Source organism: Bombina bombina, chromosome 3 (genome assembly GCF_027579735.1).
Source record: "Bombina bombina isolate aBomBom1 chromosome 3, aBomBom1.pri, whole genome shotgun sequence".
Lineage (NCBI taxonomy): Eukaryota > Metazoa > Chordata > Amphibia > Anura > Bombinatoridae > Bombina > Bombina bombina.
In genome coordinates this window covers 1,138,578,222-1,138,603,658 of record NC_069501.1, presented here as the reverse complement: position 1 = coordinate 1,138,603,658, position 25,437 = coordinate 1,138,578,222, and the positions used below count along the sequence as shown (strand labels likewise).

At 41.5% G+C, this 25,437-nt stretch overlaps 1 protein-coding gene across 1 annotated transcript in view; it reads left to right on the top strand.

Annotated features, from left to right (window-relative positions):
- The window catches only part of SKA3 (spindle and kinetochore associated complex subunit 3), a 668,958-nt gene that overhangs the window by 12,874 nt on the left and 630,647 nt on the right, over nucleotides 1-25,437 (top strand). Inside the window, exon 2 of the mRNA XM_053708518.1 lies at nucleotides 15,706-15,825. Within this exon, the coding sequence (XP_053564493.1) occupies nucleotides 15,723-15,825 (103 nt within the window). The 5' untranslated portion in view covers nucleotides 15,706-15,722. The remainder of the gene's footprint in view (nucleotides 1-15,705; nucleotides 15,826-25,437) is intronic.

Genomic DNA, 25,437 nt, shown 5'->3' with positions numbered 1-25,437 from the left:
AGTAGGGGTTATCACAACACAGCCATTCAAAAGGCAAAAAATGAAGTGGATTGTTTGGACAGGAAAACTTTGTTGGCAAATAAACCTAAAAGGACCAATCCCACTAGTGATCGGGTTACCTTTGTTACTCAATATTCATCTGACTACGATAACATTTGCAAGATCATTCGTAAACATCTACCTATGCTCAAGGCAGATGAGGGATTGGTTCCTTTCATCGACAAAGGATGTAGGTTTTCCTACAGGAAAGGATGCACTATAGGAAATATTATTTCCCCAAGTGCTTTACCTAAGGATAAAACAACTACAAGCTTGTGGTTACAATCTAGGGGTATGTACAAGTGTGGGTACAATGCATGTATCCCTTGCAGCTTTATCCAGAAGGGAAATGTTTTTTCCTCCTCCACCACGAATAAGTCATATACAGTAAAAAGCTGCGTCAATTGTCGCACAAAATTTGCTGTATATATGATTTGGTGCACATGCACCCCGAAACAATATGTGGGATGCACTTCAAGGGAGGTTAGAGAACGCATCCGACAACATCTATCTGATATCAAACGATCAGATCCTGTATCTGATATGGCCAAGCATTTCATTCAGACACATGCTAGCAGTAATACAACCTTTAGATGGATGGTTATTGACCATATACAAGCACAAAACAGGGGTGGTGATCGTAATAAGGCCCTCTTGAAAAAAAGAGGCATTTTGGATCTTCACTTTGAAGTCGCGTATCCCTGATGGATATAATTCCATTAATGACATTATAAACTTCTGGGAATAATTCACCAAGATATTATATGATCATGTATCAATCTGATAATTAGTTTAGAAAAACAATAATTATTACTTATTTATGAGGGGTCTACTTATGCCCATAACATAATATACTACCCCCTCCTTTACTTACATTAAACCAACCAGAAAGTTTCTCCCTGAGCACACAATTAAGTAATTCAAATCCAAATCTAGAATAATTTCTTTAACCATTAACAATAATTGACACACTGGTTGATTACTCTGTTTGTATTTTTTCCTTGTGTTTGTTGGTGTTTACATTAACAGGAGGACCCGTATTGTCACAACATATTTTCCAAACAAAGAAAGGTCTCTTTAGTATTAAATTGTTTAAAACTAATGATATATACTAAGTTTCAAATTACTAAACTTCTCCTGTATTTGTCTTCACCACCAATAGGATAACTTGTGCTTTTATAGTACAATTCCCATAACATCATAGGCTTTTTTGTGCTCTCTTATTATTATCACTATTATTAATAACAAACACAAATACATTTAAGTCTAAGATTACTAGATATATGAATTGTATGAAACAGAGGCCGTTTTTAATTGGTTATATATAACAGTAGTTATTTAAAATTATTCTAGGCTTATGTATTGACATTGCATATATGATCATAAGTGTGTGAATCTCTAAATCGCTATAGCAAACCAAAACAAGCCTCACGTGGTTTACCTGTGTAATATTGCAATCTGTCTGTATAGATTCATTTACTTATTTATTTATTTGTTGATTTAATTGAATTTAAACCAGCCGCTACACATATGGTATATTCATTTATTTATTTAATATTAATATTGGCTGGGATTTACATGCCACCCATTTATGTTAATTCTATATACCTTTGTAGCAATTATGTGTTTATTTAACAGCATTGTTAGTTAGGTTCTCTTATTGTTTAAGTATATTATCACTTGTTACTTGTTAGCAATTAATGACAACCAATAGATACTCACTACTGCTTTTAAATACTGGCGGTTTTCACTAAGAAAATCATGTCTATGAGTAAGGCCGTGTGCCGAAACATGTTAGACTTTTTCGTTTTGAGTACTGTCAATTATTTTTAACATTGACCAATAAATTGGACGTTTTAATTTAAGACCGCATCCGGCCTTTTCTCTTTCTGTACTTTATATATATATATATATATATATATATATATATATATATATATATATATATATATATATATATATATATATATATATATATATATATATATATATATATATATATATATATATTATTGTGAAAAGTGTGTGTGTATATATATATATATATATATATATATATATATATATATATGTAAATAATAATGTGTGAATGTATAGTAATACGCAATAATTCATCTCAAGCTTGTTCATAAGAAAAATTCATTGTTAATGTTAATAAGTCATAAGTAAATTAATGACACTGGTTAGAATGTATTATTTAGTTGAAATCATACTTCAGTGTTTGACTGAACATATGAGAATATATTTTTTTCATATAATATAGACTTCTTATAATATAGTTCTTTAGTTTTATTTCAATAGTCTTTAATTTTTTTATATGCACAATTGTTTAAAAGTTTTTTATGTATCATGTTACAAAAATTGTGTGGCGAAAGCTATTCACAAATATTAAGTTGTGATATCGTATGAAGGGAAGTGAGCACGCAACAAAGGAGGAGTTTAAGTTATTCGTTCATAATAAAAAGTTAGCTGAGAGCATTCAAGGACTTATCTTGAGAAAGGCTACACCAGCTGAAACGCGTTGATTTGCACCACTTGGATTGTTTACAATCGAATCAAAGATTGGCACACAGAGCGCTCTGTAACAACCTTTTGAACTTTAACGAAACAGTCCTATTCCTAAAGTAACATAGTTACACAACATCCACCACAAGCTTGGTTCATTGTGGCAACTCAGAATCGCTAACATTGTAGACACACAGACCACCCAGCAATCCGTGACTCTGATTGGTCAGAGAATTGTCACGTGACCCCCTACACGCCATGGAACGGATATCCTTTACAATACACCTTGGGCTGGCTTTGCTCATTTTGAAGGTAACTATACTTTTGAAAAGGGGTCCAGATGTAAAATTCGGAAGATACCAGATAAGTACACAGAGAAGCATTGTTTTAACCGCTTCGAATTCTGGGTGAGTCACTCTTCAATCTATACAGTGTTGCCAAGTTTGTATTAACTGTTCATTCAACTTGCCTCAGACTCACTGTTATTGTGCTTTTTATTTTATTCAAGAGACATATCAATTTCTTCGATTATTTTTGTATTTCTCTTTTTTATCAGACTTTTTATTACTTTTTCAACCACCGGCGGTCAGTTGCAATAATTTATAACATTGTATGCATTTGTTGATACCGTGTTTTTCTGATTAAATGTTATTAACTAGTATATATTTCATGCGCACTTTCATCTTTTGATTTTCATTACATTTATTTATTTAACCCTTTCACATTATAGCAGCTTTCAGTAGCGCTCCCTGATGCCTATTTTTCTGACAATCTTTTACTGGAGGTATTTAGGAACTGACCTTCTGTTCCATGGTAGCCAATTTGTGTTATATTTACAGGCCTTTGTTTGTTGTATTTAAATACTTTCTCTTGTTAAGTGTAGTCAGTCCACGGGTCATCCATTACTTATGGAATATATCTCTTCCTAACAGGAAGCTGCAAGAGGATCACCCAAGCAGAGCTGCTATATAGCTCCTCCCCTCACATGTCATATTCAGTCATTCTCTTGCAGCCTAACTAAAGATAGGTCGCTGTGAGAGGTCTGTGGTGTTTTTTAACTTAGTTTATTTCTTCAATCAAAAGTTTGTTATTTTAAATGGCACCGGATTGTGCTGTTTGTTCTCAGGCAGCATTAGAAGAAGAATCTGCCTGCGTTTTCTATGATCTTAGCAGACGTAACTAAGATCCACTGGCTGTTCTCATCTGAGGAGTGAGGTAACTTCAGAAAAGGGGAATAGCATGCAGGGCCCCCCTGCAAACGAGGTATGTGCAGTAAATTATTTTTCTGAGGAATGGAATTGACTGAGAAAATACTGCTAATACCAATGTAATGTAAGTTCAGCCTTAAATGCAGTGATAGCGACTGGTATTAGGCTGATGTGTGTGTGTGTACACTGAATGTATTTTTCTAAGGAATGGAATTGACTCTGAAAATACTGTCAATACTGAAATAATGTATGAGCCTTAACTGCAGTAAAAGCGACTTGTAGCTGGCTTATTAATAACACTTCATAACTTTTAAAATGTATGTTTAAAACGTTTACTGGCATGTTAATCGTTTTTTGTGAGGTACTTGGTGATAAAACTTATTGGGGCATGATTTTTACCACATGGCCATCTTTGTTTTCTGCATAGAAACAGTTATCTGAGCTTCCCCACTGTTGTAATATGAGTGGGAGGGGCCTATTTCTTCTGTTAAGTGTGATCAGTCCACGGGTCATCATTACTTCTGGGATATTACTCCTCCCCAACAGGAAGTGCAAGAGGATTCACCCAGCAGAGCTGCATATAGCTCCTCCCCTCTACGTCACTCCCAGTCATTCTCTTGCACCCAACGACTAGATAGGATGTGTGAGAGGACTATGGTGATTATACTTAGTTTTATATCTTCAATCAAAAGTTTGTTATTTTAAAATAGCACCGGAGTGTGTTATTATCTCTCTGGCAGAGTTTGAAGAAGAATCTACCAGAGTTTTTGTTATGATTTTAGCCGGAGTAGTTAAGATCATATTGCTGTTTCTCGGCCATCTGAGGAGAGGTAAACTTCAGATCAGGGGACAGCGGGCAGATGAATCTGCATAGAGGTATGTAGCAGTTTTTATTTTCTGACAATGGAATTGATGAGAAAATCCTGCCATACCAATATAATGTCATGTATGTATACTTTACACTTCAGTATTCTGGGGAATGGTACTTCACTAGAATTACACTGTAAGAAATACATAAAGCTGTTTAATAACTAGAGATTATGTTTAACGTTTTTGCTGGAATGTAAAATCGTTTTCATTTGCTGAGGTACTGAGTGAATAAATGTTTGGGCACTATTTTTCCACTTGGCAGTTGCTTAATCTGTTTTCTGACAGTTTCTGTTCTCCCTCACTGCTGTGTGTGAGGGGGAGGGGCCGTTTTTTGGCGCTTTTACTACGCATCAAATATTTCAGTCAGCAACTCATTGTATTCCCTGCATGATCCGGTTCATATCTACAGAGCTCAGGGGTCTTCAAAACTTATTTTGAGGGAGGTAATTTCTCTCAGCAGAGCTGTGAGAATTATAGTTTGACTGAGATAAAAAACGTTTATTCTGTAATTTGTTTCCTGCTTTCAGAATTTGTTATCTTTGCTAATGGGATTAAACCTTTGCTAAAGTTGTGTTGTTTACAAGGATTGAGGCTATAACTGTTTCAATTTATTAATTTTCAACTGTCATAGATCTTCTGTGCTTCTTAAAGGCACAGTACGTTTTAATATTATTCTAATTGAATTGTATTTCCAAGTTGCAAGTTTATTTGCTAGTGTGTTAAACATGTCTGATTCAGAGGATGATACCTGTGTCATTTGTTGCAATGCCAAAGTGGAGCCCAATAGAAATTTATGTACTAACTGTATTGATGCTACTTTAAATAAAAGTCAATCTGTAAAAATTGAACAAATTTCACCAAACAACGAGGGGAGAGTTATGCCGACTAACTCGCCTCACGTGTCAGTACCTACATCTCCCGCTCAGAGGGAGGTGCGTGATATTGTAGCGCCGAGTACATCTGGGCGGCCATTACAAATCACATTACAGGATATGGCTACTGTTATGACTGAGGTTTTGGCTAAATTACCAGAACTAAGAGGTAAGCGTGATCACTCTGGGGTGAGAACAGAGTGCGCTGATAATATTAGGGCCATGTCAGACACTGCGTCACAGGTGGCAGAACATGAGGACGGAGAACTTCATTCTGTGGGTGACGGTTCTGATCCAAACAGACTGGATTCAGATATTTCAAATTTTAAATTTAAACTGGAAAACCTCCGTGTATTACTAGGGGAGGTGTTAGCGGCTCTGAATGATTGTAACACAGTTGCAATACCAGAGAAAATGTGTAGGTTGGATAAATATTTTGCGGTACCGACGAGTACTGAGGTTTTTCCTATACCTAAGAGACTTACTGAAATTGTTACTAAGGAGTGGGATAGACCCGGTGTGCCGTTCTCACCCCCTCCGATATTTAGAAAAATGTTTCCAATAGACGCCACCACAAGGGACTTATGGCAAACGGTCCCTAAGGTGGAGGGAGCAGTTTCTACCTTAGCTAAGCGTACCACTATCCCGGTGGAGGATAGCTGTGCTTTTTCAGATCCAATGGATAAAAAGTTAGAGGGTTACCTTAAGAAAATGTTTGTTCAACAAGGTTTTATATTGCAACCCCTTGCATGCATTGCGCCGAACACGGCTGCAGCGGCATTCTGGATTGAGTCTCTGGAAGAGAACATTGGTTCAGCTACTCTGGACGACATTACGGACAGGCTTAGAGTCCTTAAACTAGCTAATTCATTCATTTCGGAGGCCGTAGTACATCTTACTAAACTTACGGCGAAGAATTCAGGATTCGCCATTCAGGCACGCAGGGCGCTGTGGCTAAAATCCTGGTCAGCTGATGTTACTTCTAAGTCTAAATTGCTTAATATACCTTTCAAAGGGCAGACCTTATTCGGGCCCGGGTTGAAAGAAATTATCGCTGACATTACAGGAGGTAAAGGCCATGCCCTGCCTCAGGACAAAGCCAAAGCCAAGACTAGACAGTCTAATTTTCGTTCCTTTCGTAATTTCAAAGCAGGAGCAGCATCAACTTCCTCTGCACCAAAACAGGAAGGAGCTGTTGCTCGCTACAGACAAGGCTGGAAACCTAACCAGTCCTGGAACAAGGGCAAGCAGACTAGGAAACCTGCTGCTGCCCCTAAGACAGCATGAATTGAGGGCCCCCGATCCGGGATCGGATCTAGTGGGGGGCAGACTTTCTCTCTTCGCCCAGGCTTGGGCAAGAGATGTTCAGGATCCCTGGGCGCTAGAGATAATATCTCAGGGATACCTTCTGGACTTCAAATACTCTCCTCCAAGAGAGAGATTTCATCTGTCAAGATTGTCAACAATCCAGACAAAGAAAGAGGCGTTTCTACGCTGCGTACAAGAGCTCTTGTTAATGGGAGTAATCCATCCAGTTCCACGATCGGAACAGGGACAGGGGTTTTACTCAAATCTGTTTGTGGTTCCCAAAAAAGAGGGAACTTTCAGACCAATCCTGGACTTAAAGATCCTAAACAAATTCCTAAGAGTTCCATCGTTCAAGATGGAGACTATTCGGACAATTTTACCTATGATCCAAGAGGGTCAGTACATGACCACTGTAGATTTAAAAGATGCTTACCTTCACATACCGATTCACAAAGATCATTATCGGTACCTAAGGTTTGCCTTCCTAGACAGGCATTACCAGTTTGTGGCTCTTCCATTCGGATTGGCTACAGCTCCAAGAATCTTCACAAAGGTTCTGGGTGCTCTTCTGGCGGTACTAAGACCGCGGGGAATCTCGGTAGCTCCATACCTAGACGACATTCTGATACAAGCTTCAAGCTTTCAAACTGCCAAGTCTCATACAGAGTTAGTGCTGGCATTTCTAAGGTCACATGGATGGAAGGTGAACGAAAAGAAAAGTTCACTCGTTCCACTCACAAGAGTTCCCTTCCTGGGGACTCATAGATTCTGTAGAAATGAAGATTTACCTGACAGAGGACAGGCTAACAAGACTTCAAAGTGCTTGCCGCACCCTTCATTCCATTCAACACCCGTCAGTGGCTCAATGCATGGAGATAATCGGCTTAATGGTAGCGGCAATGGACATAGTACCCTTTGCACGCTTACACCTCAGACCACTGCAACTGTGCATGCTAAGTCAGTGGAATGGGGATTACTCAGACTTATCCCCTTCTCTGAATCTGGATCAAGAGACCAGAAATTCTCTTCTATGGTGGCTTTCTCGGCCACACCTGTCCAGGGGGATGCCATTCAGCAGACCAGACTGGACAATTGTAACAACAGACGCCAGCCTTCTAGGTTGGGGTGCCGTCTGGAATTCTCTGAAGGCTCAGGGACAATGGAGTCAGGAGGAGAGTCTCCTGCCAATAAACATTCTGGAATTGAGAGCAGTTCTCAATGCCCTCCTGGCTTGGCCCCAGTTGACAACTCGGGGGTTCATCAGGTTTCAGTCGGACAACATCACGACTGTAGCTTACATCAACCATAAGGGAGGGACAAGAAGCTCCCTAGCTATGATGGAAGTATCAAAGATAATTCGCTGGGCAGAGTCTCACTCTTGCCACCTATCAGCAATCCACATCCCGGGAGTGGAGAACTGGGAGGCGGATTTCTTAAGTCGTCAGACTTTTCATCCGGGGGAGTGGGAACTTCATCCGGAGGTCTTTGCCCAAATACTTCGACGTTGGGGCAAACCAGAGATAGATCTCATGGCGTCTCGACAGAACGCCAAGCTTCCTCGTTACGGGTCCAGATCCAGGAGCAGTCCTGATAGATGCTCTGACAGCACCTTGGGACTTCAGGATGGCTTACGTGTTTCCACCCTTCCCGTTGCTTCCTCGATTGATTGCCAGAATCAAACAAGAGAGAGCATCAGTGATTCTAATAGCACCTGCGTGGCCACGCAGGACTTGGTATGCAGACCTGGTGGACATGTCATCCTGTCCACCTTGGTCTCTACCTCTGAAACAGGACCTTCTGATACAGGGTCCCTTCAAACATCAAAATCTAACTTCTCTGAAGCTGACTGCTTGGAAATTGAACGCTTGATTTTATCAAGACGTGGGTTTTCTGAGTCAGTTATTGATACCTTAATACAGGCTAGGAAACCTGTTACCAGAAAGATTTACCATAAGATATGGCGTAAATACCTATATTGGTGTGAATCCAAAGGTTACTCTTGGAGTAAGGTTAGGATTCCTAGGATATTGTCTTTTCTACAAGAAGGTTTAGAAAAGGGTTTATCTGCTAGTTCATTAAAGGGACAGATCTCAGCTCTGTCCATTCTGTTACACAAACGTCTGTCAGAAGTTCCTGACGTCCAGGCTTTTTGTCAGGCTTTGACCAGGATTAAGCCTGTGTTTAAAACTGTTGCTCCACCATGGAGTTTAAACCTTGTTCTTAATGTTTTACAGGGCGTTCCGTTTGAACCCCTTCATTCCATTGATATAAAGTTGTTATCTTGGAAAGTTCTATTTTTAATGGCTATTTCCTCGGCTCGAAGAGTCTCTGAATTATCAGCCTTACATTGTGATTCTCCTTATTTGATTTTTCATTCGGATAAGGTAGTCCTGCGTACTAAACCTGGGTTCTTACCTAAGGTAGTTACTAACAGGAATATCAATCAAGAGATTGTTGTTCCTTCTTTATGCCCAAATCCTTCTTCAAAGAAGGAACGTCTACTGCACAACCTGGATGTAGTCCGTGCTCTAAAATTTTACTTACAGGCAACTAAGGAATTTCGACAAACGTCTTCTCTGTTTGTCATTTACTCTGGGCAGAGGAGAGGTCAAAAAGCTTCCGCTACCTCTCTTTCTTTTTGGCTTCGTAGCATAATTCGTTTAGCTTATGAGACTGCTGGACAGCAGCCTCCTGAAAGAATTACAGCTCATTCTACTAGAGCTGTGGCTTCCACTTGGGCCTTCAAGAATGAGGCCTCTGTTGAACAGATTTGCAAGGCTGCAACTTGGTCTTCGCTTCATACTTTTTCCAAATTTTACAAATTTGACACTTTTGCTTCATCGGAGGCTATTTTTGGGAGAAAGGTTCTTCAGGCAGTGGTTCCTTCTGTATAAAGAGCCTGCCTATCCCTCCCGTCATCCGTGTACTTTTGCTTTGGTATTGGTATCCCAGAAGTAATGATGACCCGTGGACTGATCACACTTAACAGAAGAAAACATAATTTATGCTTACCTGATAAATTCCTTTCTTCTGTAGTGTGATCAGTCCACGGCCCGCCCTGTTTTTAAGGCAGGTAAATATTTTTTAATTTATACTCCAGTCACCACTTCACCCTTGGCTTTTCCTTTCTCGTTGGTCCTTGGTCGAATGAGTGGGAGTGACGTAGAGGGGAGGAGCTATATGCAGCTCTGCTGGGTGAATCCTCTTGCACTTCCTGTTGGGGAGGAGTAATATCCCAGAAGTAATGATGACCCGTGGACTGATCACACTACAGAAGAAAGGAATTTATCAGGTAAGCATAAATTATGTTTTTAGCGCTTTTTTGCGCAGTAAAAATTCAGTCACAATCTGTCTACTTCATCCTCCATGATCCAGATCGTCTCTAGAGAGCTCAGGGGTCTTCAAAATTCATTTTGAGGGAGGTAATCAGTCACAGCAGACCTGTGACAGTGTGTTTTGACTGTGATAAAAACGTTAATTATTAAATTGTTATCCGTTTTTGGGTATTCAGGGGTTAATCATCCATTTGCTGGTGGGTGCAATCCTTTGCTAACTTAATACATTTACTGTGAAAAATTGGTTGCTATAACTATTTTGGTTCATTGTTATTTCAACTGTGACAGCTTTTTGTGCTTCTTAAAGGCACAGTAGCGTTTTTTATATTGCTTGTAAATTTATTTAGAAAAGTATTTCCAAGCTTGCTAGTCTGTTTAAACATGTCTGACACAGATGAATCTCTTTGTTCAATATGTTTAAAGGCCAATGTGGAGCCCAATAGAAATTTGTGTACTAATTGCATTGATGTTACTTTAAATAAAAGTCAATCTTTACATGTAAAGAAATTATCACCAGACAACGAGGGGGAAGTTATGCCGCCTAACTCTCCTCACGTGTCAGTACCTTCGCCTCCCGCTCAGGAGGTGCGTGATTTTGTGGCGCCAAGTACATCAGGGAGGCCCTTACAAATCACTTTGCAAGACATGGCTACTGTTATGACAGAAGTATTATCTAAATTGCCAGAATTAAGAGGCAAGCACGATAGCTCTGGGTTAAGGACAGAGCGCGCGGATGAGGTGAGAGCCATGTCAGATACTGCGTCACAGTTTGCAGAACATGAAGACGGAGAGCTTCATTCTGTGGGTGACGGATCTGATCCAGGGAGACTGGATTCAGAGATTTCTAATTTTAAATTTAAGCTTGAGAACCTCCGCATATTGCTAGGGGAGGTATTAGCGGCTCTGAATGATTGTAACACGGTTGCAATTCCAGAAAAATTATGTAGGTTGGATAGATACTATGCGGTACCGGTGTGTACTGACGTGTTTCCTATACCTAAAAGGCTTACAGAGATTATTAGCAAGGAGTGGGATAGACCTGGTGTGCCTTTTTCCCCTCCTCCCATATTTAGGAAAATGTTTCCTATAGACGCCACCACACGAGACTTATGGCAGACGGTCCCTAAGGTGGAGGGAGCAGTTTCTACTTTAGCTAAGCGTACCACTATCCCGGTGGAGGATAGTTGTGCCTTTTCAGATCCAATGGATAAGAAATTAGAGGGTTACCTTAAGAAAATGTTTGTTCAACAAGGTTTTATCTTACAGCCCCTTGCATGCATTGCGCCTGTCACTGCTGCGGCGGCATTCTGGTTCGGGTCTCTGGAAGAGGCCATTCGCACAGCTCCATTGGATGAAATTATGAACAAGCTTAAAGCACTTAAGCTAGCTAACGCATTTGTTTCTGATGCCGTCGTAGATTTAACCAAACTTACGGCTAAGAACTCTGGATTCACCATCCAAGCGCGCAGAGCGCTATGGCTTAAATCCTGGTCAGCTGACGTGACTTCTAAATCTAAATTGCTTAATATTCCTTTCAAAGGGCAGACCTTATTCGGGCCCGGCTTGAAAGAAATTATAACTGACATTACGGGAGGTAAGGGCCATGCTCTACCTCAGGACAGGGCCAAATCAAAGGCCAAACAGTCTAATTTTCGTGCCTTTCGTAACTTCAAGGCAGGAGCAGCATCAACTTCCTCCGCTCCAAAACAGGAAGGAGCTGTTGCTCGTTACAGGCAGGGCTGGAAAGTTAACCAGTCCTGGAACAAGGGCAAGCAGGCCAAGAAACCTGCTGCTGCCCCTAAGACGGCATGAAGAGCGGGCCCCCTATCCGGAAACGGATCTAGTGGGGGGCAGACTTTCTCTCTTCGCTCAGGCTTGGGCAAGAGATATCCAGGATCCCTGGGCGTTGGAGATCATATCTCAGGGATATCTCCTGGACTTCAAAACTTCTCCTCCACGAGGGAGATTTCATCTTTCAAGGTTATCAGCAAACCAAATAAAGAAAGAGGCGTTTCTACGCTGTGTACAAGACCTCTTACTAATGGGGGTGATCCACCCAGTTCCGCGGATGGAACACGGGCAAGGATTCTATTCAAATCTATATGTGGTTCCCAAGAAAGAGGGAACCTTCAGACCAATCTTGGACTTAAAAATCCTAAACAAATTCCTAAGAGTTCCATCATTCAAAATGGAAACTATTCGAACCATCCTTTCCATGATCCAAGAGGGTCAGTACATGACCACAGTGGACTTAAAGGATGCCTACCTTCACATACCGATTCACAAGGATCATTATCGGTACCTAAGATTTGCTTTCCTAGACAGGCATTACCAGTTTGTAGCTCTTCCCTTCGGATTAGCTACGGCTCCAAGAATCTTTACAAAAGTTCTGAGCTCACTTCTGGCGGTACTAAGACCGCGAGGCATAGCGGTGACTCCGTACCTAGACGACATTCTGATACAAGCGTCAAGTTTTCAAACTGCTAAGTCTCATACAGAGATAGTTCTGGCATTTCTGAGGTCGCATGGGTGGAAGGTGAACGTGGAAAAGAGTTCTCTATTACCACTTACAAGGGTTCCCTTTCTAGGGACGCTTATAGATTCTGTAGAGATGAAAATTTACCTGACAGAGGCCAGGTTATCAAAACTTCTAAATGCTTGCCGTGTCCTTCATTCCATTCCACACCCGTCAGTAGCTCAGTGCATGGAAGTAATCGGCTTAATGGTAGCGGCAATGGACATAGTACCATTTGCGCGCCTGCATCTCAGACCGCTGCAATTGTGCATGCTAAGTCAGTGCAACGGGGATTACTCAGATTTGTCCCCCCTGCTAAATCTGGATCAAGAGACCAGAGATTCTCTTCTATGGTGGCTTTCTCGGCCACATCTGTCCAAGGGGATGACCTTTCGCAGGCCAGATTGGACGATTGTAACAACAGACGCCAGCCTTCTAGGCTGGGGCGCAGTCTGGAACTCCCTGAAGGCTCAGGGACTATGGACTCAGGAGGAGAAACTCCTCCCAATAAATATTCTGGAATTAAGAGCAATATTCAATGCTCTCCTAGCTTGGCCTCAGTTAGCAACTCTGAGGTTCATCAGATTTCAGTCGGACAACATCACGACTGTGGCTTACATCAACCATCAAGGGGGAACCAGAAGTTCCCTAGCGATGTTGGAAGTCTCAAAGATAATTCGCTGGGCAGAGTCTCACTCTTGCCACCTGTCAGCGATTTACATCCCAGGCGTGGAGAACTGGGAGGCGGATTTTCTAAGTCGCCAGACTTTTCATCCGGGGGAGTGGGAACTTCATCCGGAGGTCTTTGCTCAACTGATTCATCGTTGGGGCAAACCAGATCTGGATCTCATGGCGTCTCGCCAGAACGCCAAGCTTCCTTGTTACCGATCCAGGTCCAGGGACCCGGGATCGGTGCTGATAGATGCTCTGACAGCCCCTTGGGTCTTCAACATGGCTTATGTGTTTCCACCATTCCCGATGCTTCCTCGTTTGATTGCCAAGATCAAACAGGAGAGAGCTTCGGTGATTCTGATAGCGCCTGCGTGGCCACGTAGGACCTGGTATGCAGACCTAGTGGACATGTCGTCCTGTCCACCGTGGTCTCTGCCTCTGAGACAGGACCTTCTAATTTAGGGTCCTTTCAACCATCCAAATCTAATTTCTCTGAGGCTGACTGCATGGAGATTGAACGCTTGATTCTATCAAAGCGTGGCTTCTCGGAGTCGGTTATTGATACCTTAATAAAGGCTAGGAAGCCTGTTACCAGAAAAATTTACCATAAGATATGGCGTAAATATTTATATTGGTGCGAATCCAAGAGTTACTCATGGAGTAAGGTTAGGATTCCTAGGATATTGTCCTTTCTACAAGAGGGTTTAGAAAAGGGCATTTTCTGCTAGTTCGTTAAAGGGACAGATTTCTGCTCTGTCTATTCTTCTACACAAACGTCTGGCCGAAGTTCCAGACGTTCAGGCTTTTTGTCAGGCTTTATCTAGGATTAAGCCTGTGTTTAAGACTGTTGCTCCGCCGTGGAGCTTAAACTTAGTTCTTAACGTTCTTCAAGGCGTTCCATTTGAACCCCTTCATTCCATTGATATCAAGCTGTTATCCTGGAAGGTTCTGTTTTTGATGGCTATTTCCTCGGCTCGAAGAGTCATTTTGATTCTCCTTATCTGATTTTTCTTTCAGACAAGGTAGTTCTGCGTACTAAACCTGGGTTCTTACCTAAGGTAGTTACTAACAGGAATATCAATCAAGAGATTGTTGTTCCATCACTGTGTCCTAGCCCTTCTTCAAAGAAGGAACGACTTTTGCATAATCTGGACGTAGTCCGTGCCCTGAAGTTCTATTTGCAGGCAACTAAAGATTTTCGTCAAACTTCTTCCCTGTTTGTCGTTTACTCTGGACAGAGAAGAGGTCAAAAGGCTTCGGCTACCTCTCTCTCTTTTTGGCTTCGTAGCATAATACGTTTAGCCTATGAGACTGCTGGACAGCAGCCTCCTGAAAGGATTACAGCTCATTCTACTAGAGCTGTGGCTTCCACCTGGGCCTTTAAAAATGAGGCCTCTGTTGAACAGATTTGCAAGGCTGCAACTTGGTCTTCACTTCACACTTTTTTTCAAAATTTTACAAATTTGACACTTTTGCTTCTTCGGAGGCTATTTTTGGGAGAAAGGTACTTCAGGCAGTGGTTCCTTCTGTTTAATGTTCCTGCCTTGTCCCTCCCTTCATCCGTGTACTTTAGCTTTGGTATTGGTATTCCATAAGTAATGGATGACCCGTGGACTGACTACACTTAACAAGAGAAAACATAATTTATGCTTACCTGATAAATTTATTTCTCTTGTAGTGTAGTCAGTCCACGGCCCGCCCTGTCTTTAAGGCAGATCTAAATTTTAATTAAACTCCAGTCACCACTGCACCCTATGGTTTCTCCTTTCTCGTCTGGTTTTGGTCGAATGACTGAATATGACATGTGAGGGGAGGAGCTATATAGCAGCTCTGCTTGGGTGATCCTCTTGCAGCTTCCTGTTAGGAAGAGATATATTCCATAAGTAATGGATGACCCGTGGTCTGACTACACTACAAGAGAAATAAATTTATCAGGTAAGCATAAATTATGTTTTTTACCTCTGTGATTACTTTGTATCTAAGCCTCTGCAAACTGCCCCCTTATTCCACTTCTTTTGACAGACTTGCTTTTTAGCCAATCAGTGCTCACTCCAGGGTAACTTCACGTGCATGAGCTCAATGTTATCTATATGAAACACATGAACTAATGCCCTCTAGTGGTCAAAATGCATTCAGATTAGAGGCAGTCTTCAAGATCTAAAAGAAATTAACATATGAACCTCCTAGAATTAGATTTCAACTAAGAATACCAAGAGAACAAAGCAAAATTGGTGATAAAAGTAAATTGGAAAGTTGTTTTTAAATTACATTCCCTATTTAAATCATGAAAGTTTTTTTTTTTTTACTTGACTGTCCCTTTAATTTATAGATACTGCATTTTTCCCAAGAAATGTTTTCAAAATTATTACTTTTTTTTCCAGGATCCCATTTTGCAATAATGTCTATTACTGGGAATTTCTTTTCTAAATTAAGGACTTTGGCAGTGTCCCTTGAGAAAGAAACAGAACAGCTTGAACAAGCTTTTAGTAAAGAAGACATTGGTAAGTGAAATGAATTTGCAGTTCGGTAGAGCAGGACTCAACAAAGCCAGGCATCGGAGGGGGGCACTAGCATCTTAAAATCTGCCCATGGGTCCTTGGTTTGGGGCCACCAGTACACCCACTGGCCACGCTTGCCATTGCTAGCCTCAACTAGAATTTAGCTAGGCTGGATCCTTACAAGTTTGCATGACAGAGAACTACATTTCCCAGTATGCTGTGTGATCATATGAGTATTGAGGGTAGATGGAAACACCAACTTAAACACTGTGTTCTGCTTCTTCCTAGGTCCCTGCAAAGTCATTTTCCATGGGGCCCAGTATAAAATGAAAGCTGTGCATGTCTTTTATGTTTGTGTGTTGTTGTTTTTCTTGAGTCTCTGACCCCACATCCATGGCCCCTTAAGAGATGTTGCAGGCGTGAAGTACACACATTGCTACGCAGCGCCTAAGTAAGCAGTGGAGAGGCAGAGGTATAGCTTATGCAAGAGCTGAAGCAGCTTCTTCACCTTCCTTTGATATTCAGCACAGTGGTAAATGGGGAGATACGTGGTCATGTGTCTGCACATCTGAGAGGATTTTTCTGGTTTGCTGCCTACATGCCCTTGTGTGTATATAGTACCCCTCCACTCCCATCAAATGTGGTACTAATGTTTGCCCTTAAAAGAACACTGACCCCAATTTTATTCTTTCATGATTCAGATAGAGCATGCAATTTGAAGCAACTCTCTAATTTACTCCTATTATCAATTTTTCTTCGTTCACTTGCATCTGTTTTTTTTTTTGGGGGGTTCAGAACTCTGGACAGCACTTTTTTATTGGTGGGTGCATTTATCCACCAATCAGCAAGAACAACCCAGGTTGTTAACCAAAAATGGGCCGGCATCTAAACTTACATTCTTGCATTTCAAATAAAGATACCAAGAGCATGATGAAAATTTGATAATAGGAGTAAATTAGAAAGTTGCTTAAAATGTCATGCTCTATCTGAATCATGAAAGAAAATTTTTTGGGTTCAGTGTCCCTTTAATGTGTATCTGACCCCCACCTAGGTGTGTGTATTTGTGTCTGTTCACTTACTTAGGTGTTTCCCCCCCAGCTGTGTGCATGTGTGTGCCCCTCTTTCCCCAGGTGTGTATTTGTGCACGTTTCTCCTCTCTATATCCAGGTGTATAATTGTTTGTACTCCCCTACCCAGTTGTGTATTTTTGTGTGCCTCCACCATCCAGATGTGTGTGCCCCCCCACCCATGTGTTTGTGTGCCTACCAGCCATGTTTGTGTCTGCCTCTCCCCACCATCCATTCTGACCTGGCAACTAATCCACTGGCTTCGTCTGATGTTATAGGGTTCTTAGCAATGCAAAATGAAGAGGTAGCTAAGGTGAGTGTTGCCTCCATGGGGGATGTAAGAAGCTGCTTGCTCCACTCTTATTATGGTGGTTCAGATGTGCAGTGTGAAACTGTCTTTCTCCAACATTGGTGTGTCCGGTCCACGGCGTCATCCTTACTTGTGGGATATCTCTTCCCCAACAGGAAATGGCAAAGAGTCCCAGCAAAGCTGGCCATATAGTCCCTCCTAGGCTCCGCCCACCCCAGTCATTCTCTTTGCCGTTGCACAGGCAACATCTCCATGGAGATGGTTAAGAGTTTTTTGGTGTTTAAATGTAGTTTTTTATTCTATCAAGTGTTTGTTATTTTAAAATAGTGCTGGTATGTACTATTTACTCTGAAACAGAAAAGGATGAAGATTTCTGTTTGTGAGAGGAAGATGATTTTAGCAGACAGTAACTAAAATCGATTGCTGTTTCCACATAGGACTGTTGAGATGAAGTAACTTCAGTTGGGGGAAACAGTTAGCAGACTTTTCTGCTTAAGGTATGACTAGCCATGTTTCTAACAAGACCATGTAATGCTGGAAGGCTGTCATTTCCCCTCATGGGGACCGGTAAGCCATTTTCTTAGTCAAACAAACAGAATAAAGGGCTTAATATGGGCTATAAAACTGGTAGACACTTTTATGGGCTAATTCGATTGCTTTATTTGGGCATTTTATTCATGTTTAGGCTGATATTTCACATTTATAAACTTGGGGAACGTTTATTAAACGGCAGGCACTATGTTAGACACCTTTTCCAGTCAGGGGGCCTTCCTAGTTGTAGGCAGAGCCTCATTTTCGCGCCATTACTGCGCAGTTGTTTTTTGAGAGCAGGACATGCAGATGCATGTGTGAGGATCTGAAAGTTGCTGGAAAAGTTTCTAGAAGGCGTCACTTGGTATCGTATTCCCCTCTGGGCTTGGTTGGGTCTCAGCAAAGGCTATAGCTGGGACTGTATAGGGGTTAAATTTGAAAACGGCTCCGGTTCCGTTATTTTAAGGGTTAAAGCTCTGAAATTTGGTGTGCAATACTCTTAATGCTTTAAGACACTGTGGTGAAATTTTGGTATTTTGAACAATTCCTTCATACTTTTTCACATATTCAGTAATAAAGTGTTTTCTGTTTAAAATTTAAAGAGACAGTAACGGTTTTGTTTTAAAACGTTTTTTTGTGCTTTATTGACAAGTTTAAGCCTGTTTAACATGTCTGTGCCTTCGGATAAGCTATGTTCTATATGTATGAAAGCCAATGTGTCTCCCCATTTAAATTTGTGTGATAATTGTGCCATAGCGTCCAAACAAAGTAAGGACAGTACTGCCACAGATAATGAAATTGCCCAAGATGATTCCTCAGATGAGGGGAGTAAACATGATACTACATCATCCCCTACTGTGTCTACACCAGTTTTGCCCACGCAGGAGGCCCCTAGTATATCTAGCGCGCCAATGCTTATTACCATGCAACAATTAACGGCTGTAATGGATAACTCCATAGCAAATATTTTATCCAAAATGCCTACATATCAAAGAAAGCGCAATTGCTCTGTTTTAAACACTGAAGAGCAGGGCGCTGATGATAATTGTTCTGTCATACCCTCACACCAATCTGAAGTGGCCATGAGGGAGGTTTTGTCAGATGGGGAAATTTCAGATTCAGGAAAAATTTCTCAACAGGCTGAACCTGATGTTGTGACATTTAAATTTAAATTAGAACATCTCCGCACACTGCTTAAGGAGGTGTTATCTACTCTGGATGATTGTGACAACTTGGTCATTCCAGAGAAATTCTGCAAGATGGACAAGTTCCTAGAGGTTCCGGTGCACCCCGACGCTTTTCCTATACCCAAGCGGGTGGCGGACATAGTGAATAAGGAGTGGGATAAGCCCGGCATACCTTTTGTCCCCCCCCCTATATTTAAGAAATTATTTCCTATGGTCGACCCCAGAAGGGACTTATGGCAGACAGTCCCTAAGGTCGAGGGGGCAGTTTCTACTCTAAACAAACGCACTACTATTCCTATCGAGGATAGTTGTGCTTTCAAAGATCCTATGGATAAAAAATTGGAGGGTTTGCTTAAAAAGATTTTTGTACAGCAAGGTTACCTTCTACAACCCATTTCGTGCATTGTTCCTGTCACTACAGCAGCGTGGAACTAGAAAACTCGCTTAGTAGAGAGACTCCATATGAGGAGGTTATGGACAGAGTTCACGCACTTAAGTTGGCTAACTCTTTTATTTTAGATGCCGCTTTGCAATTAGCTAGATTAGCGGCGAAAAATTCAGGGTTTGCAATCGTGGCGCGCAGAGCGCTTTGGCTAAAGTCTTGGTCAGCGGATGTGTCATCCAAGACAAAATTGCTTAACATCCCTTTCAAAGGTAAAACTCTATTTGGACCAGAATTGAAAGAGATTATTTCAGACATCACTGGGGGAAAGGGCCACGCCCTTCCACAAGATAGGCCTTTCAAGGCCAAGAATAAGTCTAATTTTCGTTCCTTTCGCAATTTCAGGAACGGACCGGCCTCCAATTCTGCATCCTCTAAGCAAGAGGGTAATGCCTCACAACCCAAATCAGCCTGGAAACCGATGCAAGGCTGGAACAAGGGTAAGCAGGCCAAGAAGCCTGCTGCTGCTAACAAAACAGCATGAAGGAGTAGCCCCCGATCCGGGACCGGATCTAGTAGGGGGCAGACTCTCTCTCTTTGCTCAGGCTTGGGCAAGAGATGTTCAGGATCCCTGGGCGCTAGAAATAGTTTCTCAGGGTTATCTCCTGGAATTCAGGGAACTACCCCCAAGGGGAAGGTTCCACATATCTCACTTATCCTCAAACCAAATAAAGAGACAGGCGTTCTTACATTGTGTAGAAGACCTGTTAAAGATGGGAGTGATACACCCAGTTCCAATAAAGGAACAGGGAATGGGATTTTATTCCAATCTGTTCGTAGTTCCCAAAAAAGAGGGAACTTTCAGACCAATTTTGGATTTGAAGATCCTAAACAAATTTCTCAGGGTACCATCGTTCAAGATGGAAACCATTCAAACGATTCTACCCACTATCCAGGAAGGTCAATTTATGACTACCGTGGATCTAAAGGATGCGTACCTACATATTCCTATCCACAAAGAACATCATCAGTTCCTAAGGTTCGCCTTTCTGGACAAACATTACCAGTTTGTGGCCCTCCCATTCGGGTTAGCCACTGCTCCAAGGATTTTCACAAAGGTACTAGGTTCCCTTCTAGCGGTTCTAAGACCGAGGGGAATTGCAGTAGTACCTTACTTGGACAACATTCTAATACAAGCGTCGTCCCTATCAAAGGCAAAGGCTCATACAGACATCGTTCTGGCCTTTCTCAGATCGCACGGATGGAAGGTGAACATAGAAAAGAGATCTCTGTCTCCGTCAACCAGAGTTCCCTTCTTGGGAACAATAATAGACTCCTTAGAAATGAGGATTTTTCTGACAGAGGTCAGAAAGTCAAAACTTCTAAGCACTTGTCAAGTTCTTCATTCTGTTCCACGTCCTTCCATAGCGCAGTGCATGGAAGTAGTAGGGTTGATGGTTGCAGCAATGGACATAGTTCCTTTTGCACAAATTCATCTAAGACCATTACAACTGTGCATGCTCAAACAGTGGAATGGGGACTATACAGACTTGTCTCCAATGATTCAAGTAGATCAGAAGACCAGAGATTCACTCCGTTAGTGGCTGACCCTGGACCATCTGTCCCAGGGAATGAGCTTCCGCAGACCAGAGCGGGTCATTGTCACGACCGACGCCAGTCTAGTGGGCTGGGGCGCGGTCTGGGAATCCCTGAAAGCTCAGGGTCTATGGTCTCGGGAAGAGTCTCTTCTCCCGATAAACATTCTGGAACTGAGAGCGATATTCAATGCTCTCAGGGCTTGGCCTCAACTAGCAAAGTCCAGATTCATAAGGTTCCAATCAGACAACATGACCGTTGCGTATATCAATCATCAGGGGGGAACAAGGAGTTCCCTGGCGATGAAAGAAGTGACCAAAATAATTCAATGGGCGGAGGATCACTCCTGCCACCTGTCTGCGATCCACATCCCAGGTGTGGAAAACTGGGAGGCGGATTTTCTGAGTCGTCAGACATTCCATCCGGGGGAGTGGGAACTCCATCCGGAGATCTTTGCCCAAATAACTCAATTATGGGGCATTCCAGACATGGATCTGATGGCGTCTCGCCAGAACTTCAAGGTTCCTTGCTACGGGTCCAGATCCAGGGATCCCAAGGCGACTCTAGTAGATGCACTAGTAGCACCTTGGACCTTCAACCTAGCTTATGTATTTCCACCGTTTCCTCTCATTCCCAGGCTGGTAGCCAGGATCAATCAGGAGAGGGCCTCGGTGATCTTGATAGCTCCTGCGTGGCCACGCAGGACTTGGTATGCAGACCTGGTGAATATGTCATCGGTTTCACCATGGAAGCTACCTTTGAGACAGGACCTTCTTGTTCAGGGTCCATTCGAACATCCAAATCTGGTTTCCCTCCAGCTGACGGCTTGGAGATTGAACGCTTGATTCTATCGAAGCGTGGGTTTTCAGATTCTGTGATAGATACTCTGGTTCAGGCCAGAAAACCGGTAACTAGAAAGATTTACCATAAAATATGGAAAAGATATATCTGTTGGTGTGAATCCAAAGGATTCCCATGGAATAAGATAAAAATTCCTAAGATTCTCTCCTTTCTACAAGAAGGTTTGGAGAAAGGATTATCTGCAAGTTCTCTAAAGGGACAGATCTCTGCTTTATCTGTCTTACTACACAAAAGACTGGCAGCTGTGCCAGATGTTCAAGCATTTGTTCAGGCTCTGGTTAGGATCAAGCCTGTTTACAGACCTTTGACTCCTCCCTGGAGTCTAAATCTAGTTCTTTCAGTTCTTCAAGGGGTTCCGTTTGAACCTTTACATTCCATAGATATTAAGTTACTATCTTGGAAAGTTTTGTTTTTGGTTGCAATTTCTTCTGCTAGAAGAGTTTCAGTGTTCTCCGCCCTATCTGGTGTTCCATGCAGATAAGGTGGTTTTGCGTACTAAGCCTGGTTTTCTTCCTAAGGTTGTTTCTAACAAAAATATTAACCAGGAGATAGTTGTACCTTCTTTATGTCCGAATCCAGTTTCAAAGAAGGAACGTTTGTTACACAATTTGGACGTAGTCCGTGCTCTAAAATTCTATTTAGAGGCTACAAAAGATTTCAGACAAACATCTTCTTTGTTTGTTTATTCTGGTAAAAGGAGAGGTCAAAAAGCGACTTCTACCTCTCTTTCCTTTTGGCTTAAAAGCATCATCCGATTGGCTTATGAGACTGCCGGACGGCAGCCTCCTGAAAGAATCACAGCTCACTCCACTAGGGCTGTGGCTTCCACATGGGCCTTCAAGAACGAGGCTTCTGTTGACCAGATATGTAAGGCAGCGACTTGGTCTTCACTGCACACTTTTGCCAAATTTTACAAATTTGATACTTTTGCTTCTTCGGAGGCTATTTTTGGGAGAAAGGTTTTGCAAGCCGTGGTGCCTTCCGTTTAGTTAACCTGATTTGCTCCCTCCCTTCATCAGTGTCCTAAAGCTTTGGTATTGGTTCCCACAAGTAAGGATGACGCCGTGGACCGGACACACCAATGTTGGAGAAAACAGAATTTATGCTTACCTGATAAATTACTTTCTCCAACGGTGTGTCCGGTCCACGGCCCGCCCTGGTTTTTTAATCAGGTCTGATGAATTATTTTCTCTAACTACAGTCACCACGGTACCATATGGTTTCTCCTATATATTTCCTTCTGTCTGTCGGTCGAATGACTGGGGTGGGCGGAGCCTAGGAGGGACTATATGGCCAGCTTTGCTGGGACTCTTTGCCATTTCCTTTTTGGGAAGAGATATCCCACAAGTAAGGATGATGCCGTGGACCGGACACACCGTTGGAGAAAGTAATTTATCAGGTAAGCATAAATTCTGTTTTCACGCGCTGATCTATTTGAAGCACGATTTAAGAAGCTTTGCAACTCATGAGAACGGGAGTGTGTTAAAGCTCGGACTGCTTACAAATCTGTCCTCTTAAACATAAAGTGTCAGGACATCACTGTGAATAGAGAATTGTATTGCTTATATTATTTTATGATAATCCTTTGATCTGAGATACCAAAGTTGCTGACATATTATCACGTACATTGTTTTGTTTCTCTTGTCTTGGGACATTCCTTTAGTCAAGCTACCTTATGAGTCATTATACAGTGTGAGTTTCTAATTTGCCTTACTTTAACCAGCTCTGTACATTTGAGGGGTTCTCTAAAAAAGTTGATTACTTTTAGGCCAGTTGAATATTAAAATTAAGATATACTAGGTATATTTATTATTATATCCTGATGTGTCTTTTGCTACCGATTAGAGTCCTCTGGGGTTATATAGGGTGCCTAGCCTTATATGATCCATATTTCTGGCTGCTCTAAGTTATATATTTTTTTGCCTGAAGGTTCTTAAAGGACTAGTAAATATAGTAGATTTGCATAATCATCAAATACACAATAACAAGACAATGCTATAGCACTTAGTCTAAAGTTTAAACTTTAAATTATTAGTAGATTATTTTTTTTTCTGACAAATGTCAAAGTTCTGTCTATTTACCCTTCTGTATCATGTGACAGTCATCAGCAAATCACAAATGCATATACGTATATTCTGTCAATTTTTGCACATGCTCAGTAGGAGCTGGTGACTTAGAAAAGAGACTTCTTACACCTGCCCTCAGAAATTGTCCCCGCAACTCTGAAGAGAAGCCGCCCAGAAACTGGCTGACCTAGGCCAAAGGGTCTGGAAGGTGAACGTCCAGCCAGGTTGTCACGTGGTGAGGCAGACCGACACATACAGACTCAGTGCCGCTCCTCCTGGTCCAGAATTCCAGTTTAGAGGAGGGTTTGACCGTGGCCGTGGACAGCAGCCTCCTCAGTAAACCAGATTTTCAACCATTTGTGTATAATAATTTTTTTTTTTTTTTTTAAGGATAGCTATTCTTTGAGGTTTGTGGTCTCTTTTGAGCGCCATACATTACTATGCAAAAGTCTTAGGCCACCATTAGATTTGTTGTTTTAGCAAAGTTTCAATGACCATCCATATTTATTTTTCGGTCTCTTTATTAAGATACAAACAAAAATACAGGAAATATGTACATAAAATAATAAAAAAAAATTTCAGAACAAAATGGCTTCTTCAGGCAAATGTCAGTTTTTAGCATTACCTCCCTTGGCACTAAGCACATTTTGAACTATTTTGGGGAGACTGTCCTGAAGTTTTCTGAAGTAATCTTCTGGTTTATTATACCAGGCTTCTCTCAGCACTTCCCATAGTTCTTTAGATATAGGTTGTCTCTTATTTATTTTTATTTTTATTGAAATAAAGTAGTATTACAGTAATCAACGCAGGCATCACAAATATGAGAACATGGTGCAAACATCAATATACATTGACAACTGGCTTATAAATTTACATGCAATGTGAACAGTAGGACAGCATCCAGTAATTTAGGATACCAATGTGCTCGTAATTCTTCAAAAGATTCATATGTGTAAAACTAGGTGCTAGAAATATTGACAATCTTGTTGGAACGGACATAAGGCAAAAAAAAAAGAGGGGGGGCAAGGTCAGAGTATGAAAGGGGAGAGATTAAAGGAAAGGATATGAGAGCAGACGTCCCATGCGGCAGGGGCTCTTTTACATTTATCTAATCTTTTTCCAGACTTCCCATGTTTCGCAATGAAGATTCACTTTATTATTTTTTTTTTTTGTTATAAATTTTTCTTTATTGAGATCAAAAATATAATACAGCCATTGTAAATTCAAAACGATAAACATGACATATTGCGTCCAGATAACTTACAGAACAGAAAGTGCATTAGTATACAGATATTGGCATGTATATATGTATGCAATAGTTAGAAAATTCCACCTAATTCTGCAGCAATCTCAACTACATAGAACGACTATAGCAAAATCATTAGGTTAACAATGTGCCTATTCATCCACTTCTGTATGGTGGTCTCCTGTATCAAGTCGAATCTAACTACATATGGGGAATGAGGGATAAAGGAAGCGGTAGGGAAAAGCAAAGAAGAAACCCCCCCCCCAAAAAAAAAAACCTGTGTGCTATTTCTAGAATCAATTTCCAGTCTCTCACAGTCTCTCTGCTAGACTCAGCCAAGCTCTATAGACTTTGGAACCAGTCCGACCA